The sequence below is a fragment of the Bombus affinis genome, chromosome 13 (assembly GCF_024516045.1).
Source record: "Bombus affinis isolate iyBomAffi1 chromosome 13, iyBomAffi1.2, whole genome shotgun sequence".
Classification (NCBI taxonomy): domain Eukaryota; kingdom Metazoa; phylum Arthropoda; class Insecta; order Hymenoptera; family Apidae; genus Bombus; species Bombus affinis.
The window spans coordinates 11987711-12005340 of NC_066356.1; the positions used below are offsets into that span (position 1 = coordinate 11987711).

Consider the following 17630-nt stretch of genomic DNA (forward strand, 5'->3'; position numbering starts at 1 on the left):
CAATTCGACGTTACCGACCTCCGTTGGCATACTAGACGATGCTCATCCAACTTCTAACGTTTACGGAAGCGGCAACCTTCCGCATTTTCAATTGCAAATATGTATGTACATATAAATACAGCGGCACAGAAAAGTATCCGAGCACTCGTTAACATTATAATGCCTAAACGCTATAATACCGAAACACGGCTATCGTCTATTATACGGCTATTTTCTATTATACATGTTGTATTGGTTAAATTTGAAACAGATCTGAAAATGTACTATCCACTACTCAACTTGCAAAATTTTTATCGAAAGCGTATACTTTTCAAACGTCGTCAAAGTATTTCGACGGTCATTCGTTATATCGCATCATATTCATTCGATTAATAAGCGAGACGATATTTAGCGAGAACGTCTTTAACACTAATCGTATACATAAAACCACTATTCGCGCTATATATATTCTATGCACCAAGTTTTCACAATAAGCGTATGTTTGCAACAAATGTTTTGTAACGTTTATACATACACAGTTTCCAATTGGTTTCGCGATAGTAGTGTTTCACTGATAGTGAGATAATAGACATATACGTGACAAATTAGTGTTCAATATATGCGTACCAAATTGAAAATAAAAAAAAATTCGATGTATTGAAAGAAGGGTTGTCGATACTTCGGGTTCAGTTATTTGAAATTCGAATGAAAGTATCTATGAAATTGGAATTGAAGAACTTAAATAACCGTGGGTTGAATAAAACGAATTTCTCAGCTACGTTATTTACGCATTATATTGTTAACGATAGTGCTTAAACAATATAGCAACAATAATAAAACAGCATTTCATATGTACATAGTTGATGATATTCTTCTTATTGTACCAGACGTCAGTTTCTCTTGCCTCGAAGATTGCACGACGTACGTACGCATAAGTATCTATAAAATTGTACGACTAAAACCTTCCACAACACTCATACCATTTTACGCTTTTCTTATATCCTTCGTATATATGTATGTATGTATGTATATATATTACGATGTTAAATGAATATAATGGGCAATAGGAGAAAGAGAAGAGTATGAAAAATCGATAAAAAAGAATTTAGCAGTTAGATGTACAATATTGTCTATCGATAGAAACGATCCGAACTATCATTTCAGCTAGTGTTTCGATATTTTCCTGTTTGTTAATTCACGATGGAAAGATGCACGCAGATAATCAATTATATCCGCAGAAAAATATATAATAATATATCTAATTCTTCTTCATTGAATTTTGTAACGTTTTGTAATGTTTTAATATTTACTTAAATGAAATTAAAAGCAACAGTCTCTCGTAATTTTAAATTTCACATTCTTGTATATAAGGATAGAGTACTTCGTCTATGGAATGGATTATTTACCAAAACGCACGCGCGTGTACACACACACACACACACACACAGAGTAAGGTTTATACATTACAAATAATAACTTTAACAACAAGAATTAGCTCTATAAATTGACTAATTTACGATTTAGTTTATTAAATGTTGGTAAAAGGCACGCAGGTTGGTTGATTCATTTATGCATGTAAAAACAAAGACGTAGAATATTTGACTCGGAAATTTCACACTTGATATACAATAAACTGCGGTAGGAAATTCTGTTCAAATATCTTGTATTGCTATTTTCTTATATGCTGTTAAAATAATTCATGTTTTTATTAAAAAAAAAAAAAAAAAAAAAAAAACAAACAAACAAACAAACAGTATTAATATATATGTATATATAAAGATATTATACGAGTATCTATAATACCATTTGTTTTCCTATGCTTTTCCTATGCCTAACAACGAAGTCTCTGCAGTGTTTGGCGTCGAGACTAAAGCTACTATTGATATCCAGTAGGCATATGATAAATATCAAATATTATGATAAATATACGATTAACATAATTATAATAGTAATTGACTAATTTTGGTTTCGCAAAGACGTATGTTCCTAATTTGCCTATTCATTTCCCGGACCTTCACGCTTCCGAACGAACATACGATAACGAACGAATTGCATTCTTCTTTCCAAAAGAACTCTGAATTTGATTCAATTTCGCAACGGATCCAAACTTTCCAACGAAAAGTCATCAGTATCGATTGACAGACCTCTACTAAAACCATCCTGCAACACCAATATGGTAAAAATGAAAGATATTTAAATATATATTTCAGTTTCATGCGTTAGTCACGAGTTATACCTTCATCTCGAGCAGCTTCTTATCTAAAAGACCAATCGCGTTTTCTAATTCTTGTTGGCTAGGATTAGAAATCGCCGTTGTAGCTCCGAATTCGCCCATTTCAAATGGATCATTGAATTCATTTTTTGCGTTAACGGATGGTGCGGGATTGAAGGGAATACTACCGAATAAATCTTCTTTCAGCCCATTTTGACGTCTGGAATCCTTCGCTTTCGGTGGTGGGGCCACTAAATAAACGTAAAATATTAGCGTTTACAAGGAGAAACAGAGATCGGATGTTTCGTAATCGAGAGGATAAAATCCGAATCGAAATCCGAATTGATTTTTCAGCCAGCACCTGTGCAACACGATTTATTCGTAATCGTAGGACGGTTATGTCGGCGCGGTCTTTGGCCCATTACAGTTCGGATGCCATCCGAAACTGTAGACTGGCAGGTCGATCGAAAAGTGAAGGATAAAAGAACAACGAGCTGCGAAATGACAGAGTGAAGGGACAAAGATGAAAAGGATAAGAGGCGAACGAAAAACAGATACGGCTCGCAGATAACGTCCTTCCTTTCGCGTAATGCAGAATAACTAAACTAGTCTGCAAGAAATAGGACGAAATTAACTTACATAATGGTGGAGGACTTGTAGTGCCATTGCTTTGTGAGAAAAAGTTGGAGTTGGAGGACACTTGACCGTTTAGAAGACTGTTATGACTGGATTGATGATTTGTCAAACCATTTGCCGCAGTTTCGTATGCCCTAGGGTTGAAATCCTCCTCGAATTCGTCCATCAACAGCCCTTCCAATTTGGTACCAACCGACGGTGTTGGTGTAGGTTCGCTCCTTTTCATGGGAAACCATTAAATTGGCAGATATTCGTGGAATATTATAAAATACATTTATCATGCCATTTGTTCACATTTATATAGATACTTCTACATACCCCATAAAGTTATCGTCGAACGTTTTCTCGAAACTCCTTGGAGGAACCGGAGGTGGTTGCTGCGATCCATTCGAGGTATTCCCATTACTGTCATTTATATTACCAAGGGAAGATTTATTTGCCGATCCATTTACTTGCGTTGTTTCGTTCGTGGCGCCAGGCACGTGCAGAATATCCGGAAGATTGTGTTGCGACAAGTATGCTGACACGTCAGCCTGGAAGAAAGTTCTCGCGAATCGTTACGACTTGTATTTTAAAATACAACCTAATACAGTATAAAATATGTTGTTTGCATATTGAAGATATTTTTTTTTTTTCTTTTTTCAGAAATTGTGTTTTAAGAAAGGCTAATCGTCGAACACCAACCGATCCTTTGATAGCAGCTATGTCCTGTAACCGCTGGCGATACACGTTATTCTCGTGTTCCAATCGTTTTATTTTTTGCTGCAGTACCATGCAGCGCCTTTGCGTTTCCAAATCTTTGCCCGATGTTTCTAAGAACCGCCTGTAGGCCAAGTCGAAGGCTTGGCCGATCGTCAACGTGATCTCTTCGGCTAATTTATCGCTAACGAAGACGAAGCAAGTATGCCTCTCGGCGTCTTCCTCTTTTGCGATAAAGCTGAAGAACTTTTTCTCGCCTTTGTCATCAGCACAGTACGATATTCTATGTAGTGGATATTGGTGCATAATTCGCTAAAAAAGAAGCGGATCGTTAACTGGCAAGCTTCACGCGACAACGATGCGATAGGAAATATAAGAAACAGTGCGATACTTTAGCCGATGTTTTCGTCTTCGGCTCTTGAATTGCAACTCCGTCGATGCTTATGGTCAGTTCCACCTTGGGTGTTTTTGTCCCTTCGCTTTTCCTCAACTGTTGATTAAACTTGAGCTTACAAATAGCTTCTTTAACAACCTCGATGCCTTTAGGTTGATCCACTTCTGTGCTGCCCAAATACTAAAAAGCATAACAAGCAAATTACGACGGAAATAATTTATTTTGTAAACAGAGAAAGGAGAATCCTTGATAATCGAGCGCGCAATCGAGCGATAATCGTTGCGTTATACGTTTCGTTTATATGTATTTTTCTCTTTGTCCGTTTATATTGCGATAAACCATTGCCTCGCGATAATAACTCAAATATACATCTCTAATCGCAATAACAAATATATACCTTACATGGGATGACGTCGAGAACAAATGGTCAATTGCACGACAAACGGAGCAACCGTGCGATTAGTAATTCGTTTTATCTTTCGGTTTGAATCGTTAAAAAAGAATTCGTTGTAGAGTTGAAATCGTAAAGAGACAAAAAGGGTATCTTTTACGAAGACCGTACTATACAAAGTAATTGAGAAACAAGGCTGTATACGCGGCGACGGCTCGTTCATTTCGCTCGAAAGAATAGCGAAACTTATTCGTCGGCGAAATTTCAAGGTACAACGAACTTTTCGTCGCTTCCAACTTTGACCAGTTTCGTTCTTAACGCGTGTGTATTCGTATCGCGATAAACATACACGCGTATACGTGCAATATAGTTGGCGTGGCAAGCGGCAAAGAGTACACGGTATGGCAATTATGCAATTTTTAAACGCGATAAATAAATCGGACAAATGTTTGTCCTGTCCTGTCCTGTCCTGTCCTGTCCTGTCGGATATCATCGATTATTAAAAGATCAAGAACAACGGCCTTGCCGGGTTACGGCATCGACGATAGATAAAAATATTTATTCGGCGGATCTTGGTTCGCTTTCTTCTCCGTGGATCATTTGGAATTATTTCCTCGCATCTTCGTGCCGTGCGTTATCAGCTAAAAAATATCCGAGTTTATCCATTCTCCACGTTCGTTTGTACGTATACGTATGTTCATCGTAATTGTCATCCACATCTTGCCACAGATCATACAATCATGCAGGAGACATCGTTCCAAGTTCAATTAACCTCGCCGGAAAGCTTGAATACGCGGACGAATATCGAGCGAACGTTTATTTTTATTTGTGATTTGCAAATTTCGCAACAGAGCCGACCTCGTCGCCGCATTATTAAACTCGGTTATTATGATTTGGATGATATCGTCGAAACCTCCGTATATCATATATGGTACATGTAAACATACAGTTTATAAAAGCTAAGCTTATTTCAGAGAGGTGAAGGGACGTTGTCTCTTTCTTTTTTCGTTTCTTTTCTCGTCGAATTGGCAGGAAAAGCGGTAACGTGGTTCTGCGAGTTCCACAGCGACGAAAGTAAACTGTACCTTGACTAAGTAGGCGATGTGGCCTTTTTGGAGCGCATCTGGTGGGTGTATCCAATTCCTATTCGTTCCTGCAAATAGAATTCACTGATCTTACGCATAACCGTACGTACACGCCGCGTCGCACACGCCGCGGTCATAAAGAAACTCGCTTACCATTCTTGCTGGTTTGATTTTTACTGTTGGCTGAGTTCTGCGCCCATTTCAATAACGTTGAGTTTCTCATATCGTCGGTTCCTTTTATTCTCCTACCTATTCACCGATACCTGTAAAAAAAAAAAAAAGAAAGAAAAAACATTTGGAAAATTATCCTGTTAAAAAAAATTATCCCTATTAAAATTATCCCTATTAAATTGTCCTGTCTTTATCGCGAACTCGAGATTGTTTCCGTTAAAAGGAAAAACTAAAACGCTTTTCGCTATTGTTTCGATTATACGATCCAGCAGCGGTACATAATAATCGGCAACGGTAAAATAATCAAGACCGATGCATCCTCTGTAACGATATATTCCGTTTATCGTTGGTCGAGGAAAGCGTTTCCCGTCAGCCGGATTCTGCGAGCGCGTTCTATCGCAAACTCGCTTCTCCCAGCGACCCTAGCAAATTTCGGTGGATACGATAGCTAGCCGGGAGAAACGATAAGGAGCGAATAGATCTATCGGCGGTACATCGTTCCACGAACGGATTGGCAAATCGCGTAAAACCGGCTTAAGGCGCGGACGATTGTTCACCGTTGGAGCAGTCAGCCTTGGGCACGAAGGCTAAATCCTTTCGCGTTTCATCATCTCGCACATGACACGCTATTCGCACTTTGCGACTACTCTATCGATTCGATCGGATCAAACGCGGGTCGGTGCGTTACTCGAACAACTCGAACAACCGCAAGAAGAACTTTGGTTCGATGTATATATCATATATCCTATAGCAGTAGGTATTATCGGCAGTCGATCGTTTCGTCGTGCAGCCAGACTCCACTGCTGAAATTTCCAAGGGTTGCTTTCTTTCGTAACGCGGTCTGTTTCGATCGAACGAACGGCTAGTTTCGAAGCAACTCGAGCGGAATGAGGCTAACGAGAAAGAAGGAGAATTCCTCGGTGTGTTAACTGAAAAATGAGCGCAATCACGATCTCGCTTTTGTGCGCAGAGCGTGCCGGTTCGCGCCGGTATCCTGTACATTCTATTTGAGAAGCGTTTAAGCGTTGAAAGGTGGAGGTTCGGATTTAATGCACGACTTCCTATTCCTCCCACGTAGCCACAAAGAGGTCGAATCGAAGCGTTTGCCCGGTCCGCGTGTATCGCGCGCCGGTTGTTGCCGTGGTTCGCTGTATGAGCCCGATACGAGCCCTGTACGAGCCGTGTATCGTACAACGGAATAGAAGCCGGGCAATGGTGTGTTCCGTGTTCTTCCATGCTCTGTGCTCTATACTCTATGACATAGTCCCTTTCCGTCCGACTCGCGCAACTACCTTCTTTGTCCTTCTCTGGAATCGCGTTCAACTCGCGCGCATTCGTCGTCCTACACGTCACGCCGCGCCGGCTCTCGCAACTCATGAGAACTGGGTTCCGTCGTTCTCGGTGACACAATGCGTTACCAATTAGCCGGGGAAGGAGCAACGCGAACGAATACGTTTCACTCACTGAGACCTCTCGTTCTACCAATCACTCGACGGTGCAGAGTTTGCAAGAAAGCTTTCATAATTACGCGGTTGTAACTCATATTTTTACACAACGTTTAAACCGCGTATATTCTCATGACTCGGAAATTACGTGAAAATTCATAAGCGGAATCGACCGTGCCAGTAGTAAACCGCCGGTGGACTTGGATCGCCGGTGCGTACAACACCTGTTGCGTGACAGCTTGCATCCAGCTCTACCCGGTGTTCCGTTTCAAACTCGACTCGTGCTCCGCGTATCCGTCCGATCCGATCGAAGGACGAAAAAAATCGGAAGCAAGCGCGTGCCTCGTCCGACACGCGCGTTCGATATCGCGTATCGCGTATCCACCGCGCCTCGCGTTTCTTCTTTCAATCCTCCGATTCCGTGTCCTTAACGTTAGCCGATAATGCGTCAAATATACATATATATATATATATACATATTAGCCAGGCTAAATCATAAATGCGAATAGAGGAATGCACGTGGCACTGCTAGCAAAGAGGCGCTTCTTTACGAAGATTGCGACGGCGTGTACGAGTCGATCCAGCCTTTTCTCAATTCCACTCGAACCCTGTGTACCACCGTATGCACGCACCGTCGAGAAATGTACGCTAATAATACTACGCCATACGAAAGTCACAACCGTTCCGCCGCTACTCGCAAAGTATCGCATTACGAGTCCATCGAGTTTAAAGAAACTGTGCAACGGGCACAGTACCTTCCCTAATCCGTCCTCCGTGACGGACGCCGCTCGGTCGAACCTTTCATTCTTCTCTGTTTTTTCCTTCTTTGCAGGATTTTTAAAACGTTTGATCATCGACAAGTTCCCCTCGCGAATAACAAACAGGTAACGTTGGTGGTAGCTCGAGACTGCAACTACGGGTAACGTCAACAACTTTCGCCAGCAATCTCGAACGAGCCGCGAACGAATCCGTCCCTTCCCCGGTCAGTTTTTCCTTTTGTTCGACGCTTGCCACCTTGATCTCGTACCAGACAATGTAATTACTCTGTTAGACGACTCTGTTACTCTGGTAGACGCGGTATGTATGTAGGAAGAGGTACGCGATAGAAGCTCGCAATATCGGTCAAGCGTCAAAGTTGAATAGAATCGGCCGGCCGAACGGACAGGTATCGCGGAGCTGCTATTTCCTCTGTTTGCCTTTTATTCTGATCGATCGCGCTCTTTACGCTATTTTTCCTTCTTTAAATTACCACCGTTTCTCTCGTTAGAATTAGACTCCAATTAATTGGCATCGTCGAGCAAGAACGGAAGGAAGGAAAGCAAAGAAAGAAAAGAAAGGTTGCCGAAGCGACATCGAGAGCGAAAGAACATCGACGGTATGAAAACAAAGAAAGTAAGTAAAGGAGAAAGATGAAACGCGAAACCTTACGCTACAGAGTCACGTCCGTTAGCTAGCCTTGGCTCGATCTCTACTAAAAGGCATAAAACGTTGCTCGACGCTTTAATTCGACGCTTTAATTTCCGCTGTGCAGGCCAAGACTATTACGAAATATTTGGTAATGCTATCGTCACTGTCGAGAAAAGAAAAAAGCTACCGGTTCCAGCAAAGGAAACAATTGCGTAGAATTTTCTAATCGCTTGCCAAGACACTGACACCGTTTAAAGTTAAACAACGCAGTCGATTACGAACCAACGCAACGTAGTTTTTCTCTGAACTAACCCCAGCCAACATAGCTATGCGTATGTTAATAGCGGATTGCATAACGTTCAAGGTGAGACTCTGTCACCGATACGTCAAATATATTTTACCGTCCCCTGGCCATCATCCCTAGAATCGATCGATTGAACGGCCGTTGTTAATTCGATCCTCGCCCCTTATTCGGACGGCAATTAAGCCCCCTGCTGCTTATCGTCGAAACGTTCACGCGCAATCGGCAGTCGCACGAAACTTTCTAATTTAAAACGGACACGGAAGATTCGTCGTAAGTATTTTTGACCAACGTGTGAAATCGAACGCGAAATCGTTAGCGCGTGAAGCGAATTGCAGAGACTGGAGAGAAAGAGAGAGAGAGAGAGAGAGAGAGAGAGAGAGAGAGAGAGAGAGAGAGAAGAACGCAAGAAGGGGAAGAAGGAAGAAACGCGAAGAACTTAGAAGCACCTTTCGCGAGTCATTACCCGAAGAATCTACGTGGCACCATCGATCCACGATTAGCCATACATTCGACAGGGCTAACCGTAATTGCCACTATTTTTCCAGCGGATGCGGACGATTAGAGAATGCTTTCTCTCGCGCTTCTACCGGCGTCGATCATTTTCAGCTGATCCATTTACGCGAAAAATCGTGTCATTAACGATCGCGATCATGACCTACATTCGATTTATCGAAAAAAAAAAAGAAAGAAAAAAAGAAAAAAAAAGAAAAGAAAACGCGGACGATCTATCGGCATCGAACGAAACGATGCATCTTTCGTCGTTGTCTGCTTTCCAATGTCAATGCGGAAACTCATTGTCCCAGTTAAACCTGTTTCTTACATTTTCGCTAAAAACTAGTAACTGCTAAGAAATACGGTTATTCCAGCAAATCGATGATGCCGCCAACGTCGATCGACAACGATCGGGAAACGCGGTTTCGTTTGCAACGTCCTCCGCCTCTCTTCGCTCTACACCTGCCTCTAAGTGTACTCTAAACGTATATTTCTTTCCCCCGTCCTCGAACGTTATTACGGTGGTCGCCGCGCGAATATCGTATTACGAGTTCCTGGTCGAGCGACACGTTCAAGAGAAAGAAAAGAGAAGATAGAAATTTAACGTCGTCCCGGCAACTGCAAATCATTGCGTAATGCGAACAATCGTCACGGTTACATTTCCAAGCGTGAACAAACTCTGCTTCGCCAGCCAGTTTCTCAACGTCATCGAGCAAATTCTTCGCCATCAAACGCTTCCTCCTCTTATAGAGTTACTCGACTATAGTCGAAAAAGTTAACGAACGCGCCGCTCGACTCATTATCTTTCGATTCGATTCCAACTCGAACGCAACTTGCTCTTTCGAACGCCGACCTCTGACATTAGTTTTCATATCAGGCCTTTTGTGCACCGATAATCGTAAGTCTGCATACGCATAAAAGATCATCTACGTGTTTTTTAAATCCACTTATCCACAATTAAAGTTACCGATAACCTCTAGGTTACAGAATTTTTCAAAACCATTTCGCGGCCTCTAAATACTCGTACGACTGTGAAGATTGAGACTACGCGACCCAATTAATATTACGATTCGTATAACGATTAATTATAACGATATCGCGATCTCAATAAGAATATTCTGTCGCGTCACCAACGTACATACGTAGAAGCATCGCGGCTTCAAAGTTTCGCGTGTTATTTATTTCGCGTTGAGAGCAGATCAATCACGAACAGACAACAAAGTAAATAGCGCAACACCGATAGAAAGTAGAAGGTTTAAAGGTACTGGCCACTTTGCTTACAAACGGCATAATGTAATCTTGGTCGTAAACTTTTCGAACGTTGCTATTCGAACGTAATGTTGGCCAATGAAAAGTGAAACGGCAAACGTGCTTCGTATTTTCTCTTTCGTGTGAGAAGCATCGATGATTCCATTCGTTTCGATTTAGATGCGTCAAGTCGCAAGGACAACTGCGATCTACGCGGATAGGAACGCGCCCCGTACAAGCACGAGCGATCACTTTCGAATTGGCGACGATTTATACAGGCAAAACCGAAGGATGAGCTGAGATAGCTGCTTTAACACGTTGCGGTTAAATAAACAAGAGCGCAAAAGTGCCTCGAAGGATAGAGGAGATAGAAGAGATGGAAGAGAGTCAGCCAACTGCGAAACGTGTCCGAGCGTGTAAAAGGATGCGGCTGTGAGTCCTTGCGGAACTTTGAAAACTTACCCTGCGCGTTCTCTTCACCACGTATCTACGTATCTACGTATGTATCTACGTATGTACGTATGTACGTATTTACGTATGTACGTATGTACGTATGTACGTATGTACGTATGTACGTATGTATGTGTATCCGGAGAAGCTAAACGAATCGCACGTAACACATGCCCACGATCGAGATCGATTCGCCAACGAGTTACAAGTTAGAAGGAGCAGCGACGAACCCACGAGCAAATGGCAAGTATTGAAAAAGAAAGAAGGAAAAGGAAAAGACGAGAAGCTCAATAAACGCGAATCGTTCGACGATTCATGGCGAACTGATCGGCGCGCACGTTGATTAGCCGAATGAAACCGAACGACTCGAGCAAACAAGCCTGCAAGCAGCGATCACTTCGGAGCTATCGGAGGGGGCCGAGCGCGAACGATCTCGACCGACTGTACTGGCCGAACCAGTCGTGGGAGTCGAATCGCTGCGGTGCTGCTACGTTATTCGGTAGAACGAGAAGGCTCGATAGGTGGTGGTACCAGCCACGGTCGAGACCACGGTCCTTTGTCCTCATCCGCTACTTTCGTTCGAATTTACCACCGATTGCCATTACACATATTCCGTGAAACAGTTCATCTTCCATCGTTCTTCTACTTCTATCTTATCCTTTTTCCATTTCTATCGTCGCTGTCGCGGAAACCGCTACTGAAATACAAACGAGCCTCGTTACGATATTGACGAAAGCGTACGAACGAAAATATTACCGGATAACCGTTGGAACGATCGAACGAAACAACGACGAAAAACTTTAATCATGGACGGAAGATACAAGGACATAGAGAGAAGCGCGATCGTCGATCGCCGATAGTAGACGTTTCGATAGAATAAGAAGGGATAAGAGGATGGCGGTACCAGCCACGACCGAGACCATAGTCGTCTATCCTCTTCTGTCGCGAATCATCGAGGGGAAAGGATAGCCTATACTTGCCACAACACGTCCATTTGTATCCCCCCGGTCGATGGAATTTTTTCCGTAATCGATCCCCATCCCGATTCATTCGATTTTCACGAGATCCACCCTAATACCGTATCGAATATCACCGATCGAAGGACGTTGCCGCACCGACTCTTTCATTTTTCACCGAATCAAAACATCCGGATCGTCCACTTGCGAGGTTTCACGAAACCGAGAGATGGAAATTTAGGACGAGTCTCTACGACAGGATGCCCGGCCTGTATTCGCTGGCCTGTGTAACACGCGTCAGTTAATAAACTGCGTTAAGCGCGCTCCTCTTGGCTTCTTTGTAGCTAAAAGTACGAGAAACGCGAACGCAATAGTCTATGCGTGAGAAAATAACGCTGAATTACAGAATCGCCGACCGTACGAAATGAAAGTAGCTTGAACAGTTTGGCGCAACAGGCAACAAATATTTTCCATGCGAATGGCCCGCGAATGGATCTCGCAACAAATGAATTTCCCTTTGCGAAATTCTTACGTATAATCAAGATGATCGCACGTTTCCCTCGGCATTTTAACTTTCGTTCGTTAAAATTGAAAATATATTTGAAACTTGAAGCAAAGTCGGCAGTCGGTGCTCAGAAAATTCAATCTTATTTGCCGAGTGCTAATTAAATGCCAAATTAGCGGAATTCCCAACGAAAAGATGCAACGTTGTAACGTGACGGAAAGAACAGCAAGATAAAGTATCGTTGAGAGAAAAATCCACTTATGCACGAGCTGTTAATGTTTTCCTACCGCACGAGTACTGGATAGACGTCATCGTGAAATTGATGTGAACGTGAACACGAAACAAGTCGACAAGTTTTAAGTATGATTCAGCACCGATAACAGAGAACAGAGAACAGAGAACCGGTTTTTTTTCCATATGCATATCTCCTCGTTCATTATACAATCGTATAGCGAAGAGATGATTGCACAATTTTTGTTTTCGTCGTCTGCCATCCACGAATGTCATTTTTTACGTCGCATTCTTCTCCGTAAACGATCGACGAACACGTCTACCGAATCTATTTATATCTAGCATTCGCATCTTAGCACGCGCGTATTCGTGTACAGCAATTTTCTCTACTCGACCATCTTCCTTTTGCAACTTTCTCGAGTTCCGGTTTCGCTACTGACCACCTCGGACAATACTCGATTGCTAGCGAATTCGTCTTGGACGGTGGATACGCGCGAAAGCAGGGAAAGTATATCTCGATTCGCTATGCTTGACATACATATGCATTAGCGGCGACGAATAAACATTCCATGCGTATCGTTGATACCATGCCCGGGAAGTCCGGAAATTAATTACAAAAGGAGCTTTAGGTTTCTTGCATGATACGCGGACAACATCCAGAATCGCGAACGAAGAATTTTATCCCTAAACGATAAAACAAATCTCTCGATGCTAAAAAAGTAAATTTCCATTGTGATATTGGCAATTTAATATCGATCAAATGAACGCAAGTATTCCTTCGACGATGTACGCCCACCTGATAAAATACTGCAAATACAAAGCTATTAATCTATTATATGTATAATACGATATGCGTGTTCGCGGAGTTTTGATATGTAAAATACATGAATTTAACCGATAATCAATAACGATTACGTCCACCTCTGTAACAGCAAATATTCCTATCTCTCTCCTCCTCCTCCTCCTCCTCCTCCTCCTCCTCCTCCTTGCTCTTTCACAAAATTGCAATTTCCACGATGACAATTTTAATTCACCCATAAAATTGTTAACAAACTGTAAGAACGTTAGTCGGAAAAATTGCTGAATACTCAACTATCCGTAGAATTTAAATGGCTTTGTTTCAGGCCTTCGATTCTCCATAGATTATCACGGAAGAGGAAAGGATGGAATATAGAATAGATAGATAGAACAGATTCCTGACATATAATTTGCGCGTCAACGATATTTAACCGAAGGTTATCAGAAGAGAGACGAGCACAGTTCAGCGAGGACAGTTATTCGTACACGCATAGAGTTATTAACTTAATTTACTTAATGTAAAAGATTACAAAGTATGGGCTCGTTTCCATGTTCAGAAGTTGGAAAATCCCTGAAATTTCTTAAAGGTCGAACGTAGTTGCAACCTGTAGTAGAGTGGTATACAATTACAAATCCGTGTGCATCGATCGCAAAGAAGTCGAGAGGGCGATTAACGCGTTAACGGCCAAGCTGTGAATACGATTTCTGCGCTTGTAACGGGCGTTGCGACGCTCCGATTCTGAATATCAGTGCGGTGCAGCGCGTTTCTTTTCCTCCCCCACCCCCACCCCTCTCTGCCGAAAGAATAGAATCTTTTTCGTATATTGTTTCGTTACGAGAAATGAATGTGTACCACTTATGAATGTGTACGCGAAAAACACGGTCATGGATTAATTACGCGTTCTGTATAATACCCATATATCAGCGTGTAATCAGTTGGTTCCTTCGACCGTGATCTTGACCGTCGGCAGCTATTCTGTCCACCGTTTTTATTGCGCTAACGCCGTGCCTCGTGACAGGTCAGGTAAACTGAGCTTTCAAACTCGTTGTCGTACACGAGGGTTCCGGGCAAACTGTACATAGTATGTAATTCTTCGAATACATTGATATTTTTATTGTCTAAACAGTTCAAAGAAGAATTAACGAGTAACAAGCACAACGATCGGTAAAACGTTAAACGATCAAATGTTCCACGAAATTCGTAGAAAGACACAAAGATTCTTATCGCAAAAGTCCCGTATTTAATTAAAAGATCTGTATATATTTACGAGACATTGAAAGTTCACAAAACTTTTTATAGTCTTACACGATGGTATAGTATCGGCAGCCTTGTGTTGCATCCAAGAATCATTTCCGCGGTATCGTCATACGAGACACGTAGCTCGGGCTGCACTGTTCAAATGTACATAATTATTCAGCGACAAGACGCGTCTCGTGGGACACGATGCAATTAGAAACCTATGCGTATTAAATAAGACTATCGCCGGATGAGCAAGTACTAACGAGTTTCTCGCAAACAATTATTTGCCCACCGAACAAAGAATTGTCGAAAAAGAGCATCACTCTGGTCTCTTTATCTTTATTAATAGCAGATGCGTTCCACGTCTTCGCGGATCGTCGAGTTATTATTGGAGCGTCATTTACATAGAAATAATGCACGTTTATTTGTACACAAGCGCGTAAGTACGTCAACGTGACTCGTGGTTACGAGGAACATGGAGACAAAGCGAAACGAAAACGACAATGACAACGTCGTCGGTTCTCTTACCCTGTGCCCCGTGACTTTCTCACAGTGCCGTAGCTAGTACGTAGTTTCGGAGGATGACAAAATTGCCCCGCTAGTAACTTTATTTTGCATCGGATCGTCGTAAGATGCGTTGTCTATTAAAATTATCAACCGTGTTGCGAATAGAGGTTAAAACATCGTGAGACGTCAAACGTTTACTATCGAAGCTTCGAGGAAGATTTTTCTCTTGCCTGAGAATGACATACGAATCTGTTAGAATCTTCGTTTCGAAAGAAATAACGGTAAATTTTCAGCTAGATAGAAGGAGATAAAGAAGCTTTCGTAATTTATTGCTTTATCTCTCTCCTGCGTACTTACCGAGGAAAAGATAGTTTGCCAAAAGTGCAATCATCCACGATACGACAACTCGATTCACCTCGTAACCGTCGTTTTTCTCTCTCATTTCTTGACGAATTGTCATCGTGATGTTCCAAGTCGTGGCCGTAATTTTTTCGAACGATCGAAAGATAAGTGCGATTTCGTAAAACATGGTTAACAGAATTACGAAAAATACGGTAATCGCGCAGCTGAAAACCATCAACGTATGCTTATAAATTGTATGTAAGCTTATAAATCCTTTTACGTAAGTGCGATTACATTAGTTACACGTTGCCAGATTGCTGCTTTTGATCGACTATTATTTCTGGTCATAATTTCAGAATATGTGTATACACATACACATTCGAAGAAGGATACTTTCTGCTCGTATCCAAACATAATCGACTCGCAAAGACATTATTTAAGAAAAAAACAAACCTGTTCCTCTGTATATGTACGTACATGTCGCAACCAAATACATCCAACTCCTTAATGCGAGAACGAAAAAAGAAAGAGAATTAGCTCTTAGAGGGCAGAGTATTTAAAGAAAAAGAAATACGATGACAAAGGATAATGCTCCTCTGAAAGCAAGTCCTCCCGGACGACAGGTATGAGCCTCGTTCACTGGCTGATTCTACGAAACGTATGCGCCTCGAACCTTTCCGGCTATGCACCGGGTGATCCCTTAGAAAATTAGTCGAGTGTCGTCAATCTTCTCGCAAATGTCACGTTGGCGAGGAAATTAAGTTCCCTTCAGGTTAACTGCAAACTATCGACGTGTTGAAAAGTTAAGTACAAAATATTGGGAGCAAGATCAATCGAAAAAGCAGGAAAGCCGAATCGCGTTGAAGAGCGGTGATATTTCGAACGGATTGACAGTGGGCGTTCGTGTGATACGAAAAGTTATCTGCGCTCGGCGATATACATACGTCTATTTATTAAATGATAAGCACGACAAACGATCTCTCTCGGTGCAAGCAATGGAACCACTTCATCGAATCAGTTGCGACGAAAAGGGAACCCGCACGTACGTACCGTGCGTTTGTCGTGACATCAGATACATATTCGCCGTACGAATACGAAATAAGTTAACTGTGATACAGCTATCGTCAACGTGAAACCGACTGAAAGCCGTAAGAGGTCTTTATGACGTTTCGTGGTATCCACAGGGCACCGTTTCTGTTGTGCCCTTGAGTTAATACACGACGTGATATCGGAATTTTGATTTATCCGTTCAAACCGTTTTCAATGTTTACGATATTGAATTATCTTCGAGTTCAGCAAATCGTGATCAACCTAAAACTTGTGAATTTAACAAATACAATTGAGTTTCGATAATATAATTCGTGAAGTTTGTTTGTCTCCCGGACAAGTTGTTAGCCGTCTGTGTTACGTTTCTAACGTCGCAGGAGTATGTAATGAAAAGCATCGGTTAAATTAGGATGCGCGGAATAACAATTACAACGCATAAGGCAAAGGAGCGCGAATCGACGTAGTTTGAAATCTTAAATATCGTCGTGAGTCACGTGAAAAACAGAAAGCGCGAAAAGGAAAAATGTTTTCACCAGAAATATGCACGCGATCTATGATCGCCTTTCTGTTAAAGGAACGTTGCATTTGCCAGCGTTGTCTAGATCACGAGCAGGCCTTTACATTTGTCTCTGTTCTTCATCTATCCTCGTCCATCTATCGCCTTTCGCTACTCCGCTCGTATTCGCTTATACCGCGTAAAAATGCCGAAATAGAAAGTCCCGTGTCTCTGGTTTAAAAACGTCTTTATCTGTTTCCTTCTTTCTTTCTTTTTCTTTTCGTAAATACCGGCGCGACGCGATGAGACAATTAAAAATAGGCTGATTCTTTTTACACAGCGAGATCCCAGTTTAATTGAATGTTTTCACTCACCGACACCGATGAATTATTATGTGATTCGGCGATTGACGTTTCTACACTATCGTCCGCTTTCCCTGAACGCAATCCACCTGTTCCGACAACACAGAACCCACCAATGCGAATGAGAAAAAATCTGTTTGAGAGTTTGAGAGTTGGACGGGTCTGCCTGTCGAGTAGCTAGCTCCCTCTAGTAGCGAAACACATTCGTCGCACTGATATACATATACGTATAT

The 17630-nt window shown here is 42.0% G+C and overlaps 1 protein-coding gene across 4 annotated transcripts; it reads right to left on the reverse strand.

The window, feature by feature from the left end:
- Positions 1–755: 755 nt before the first annotated feature.
- Positions 756–17577, reverse strand: LOC126923190 (PTB domain-containing engulfment adapter protein 1-like). 4 transcript variants are annotated; one of them, XM_050736444.1, is made up of 10 exons: positions 15508–15689; positions 15172–15380; positions 5550–5659; positions 5397–5464; positions 3918–4100; positions 3512–3838; positions 3146–3360; positions 2831–3045; positions 2216–2442; positions 756–2139 (listed from the first exon to the last, which is right to left on the reverse strand). In XM_050736444.1, the coding sequence occupies exons 3-10, from the start codon at positions 5617–5619 to the stop codon at positions 2065–2067; spliced, it is 1380 nt and encodes a 459-aa protein (XP_050592401.1). In that variant the 5' UTR covers positions 5620–5659; positions 15172–15380; positions 15508–15689; the 3' UTR covers positions 756–2064. The 4 variants fall into 4 exon arrangements, with proteins under 4 accessions (XP_050592401.1, XP_050592398.1, XP_050592399.1 ...); XM_050736441.1 differs by lacking the exons at positions 15172–15380; positions 15508–15689 and adding an exon at positions 17410–17577; XM_050736442.1 differs by lacking the exons at positions 15172–15380; positions 15508–15689 and adding an exon at positions 10926–11295.
- Between the last annotated feature and the right edge of the window lie 53 nt (positions 17578–17630).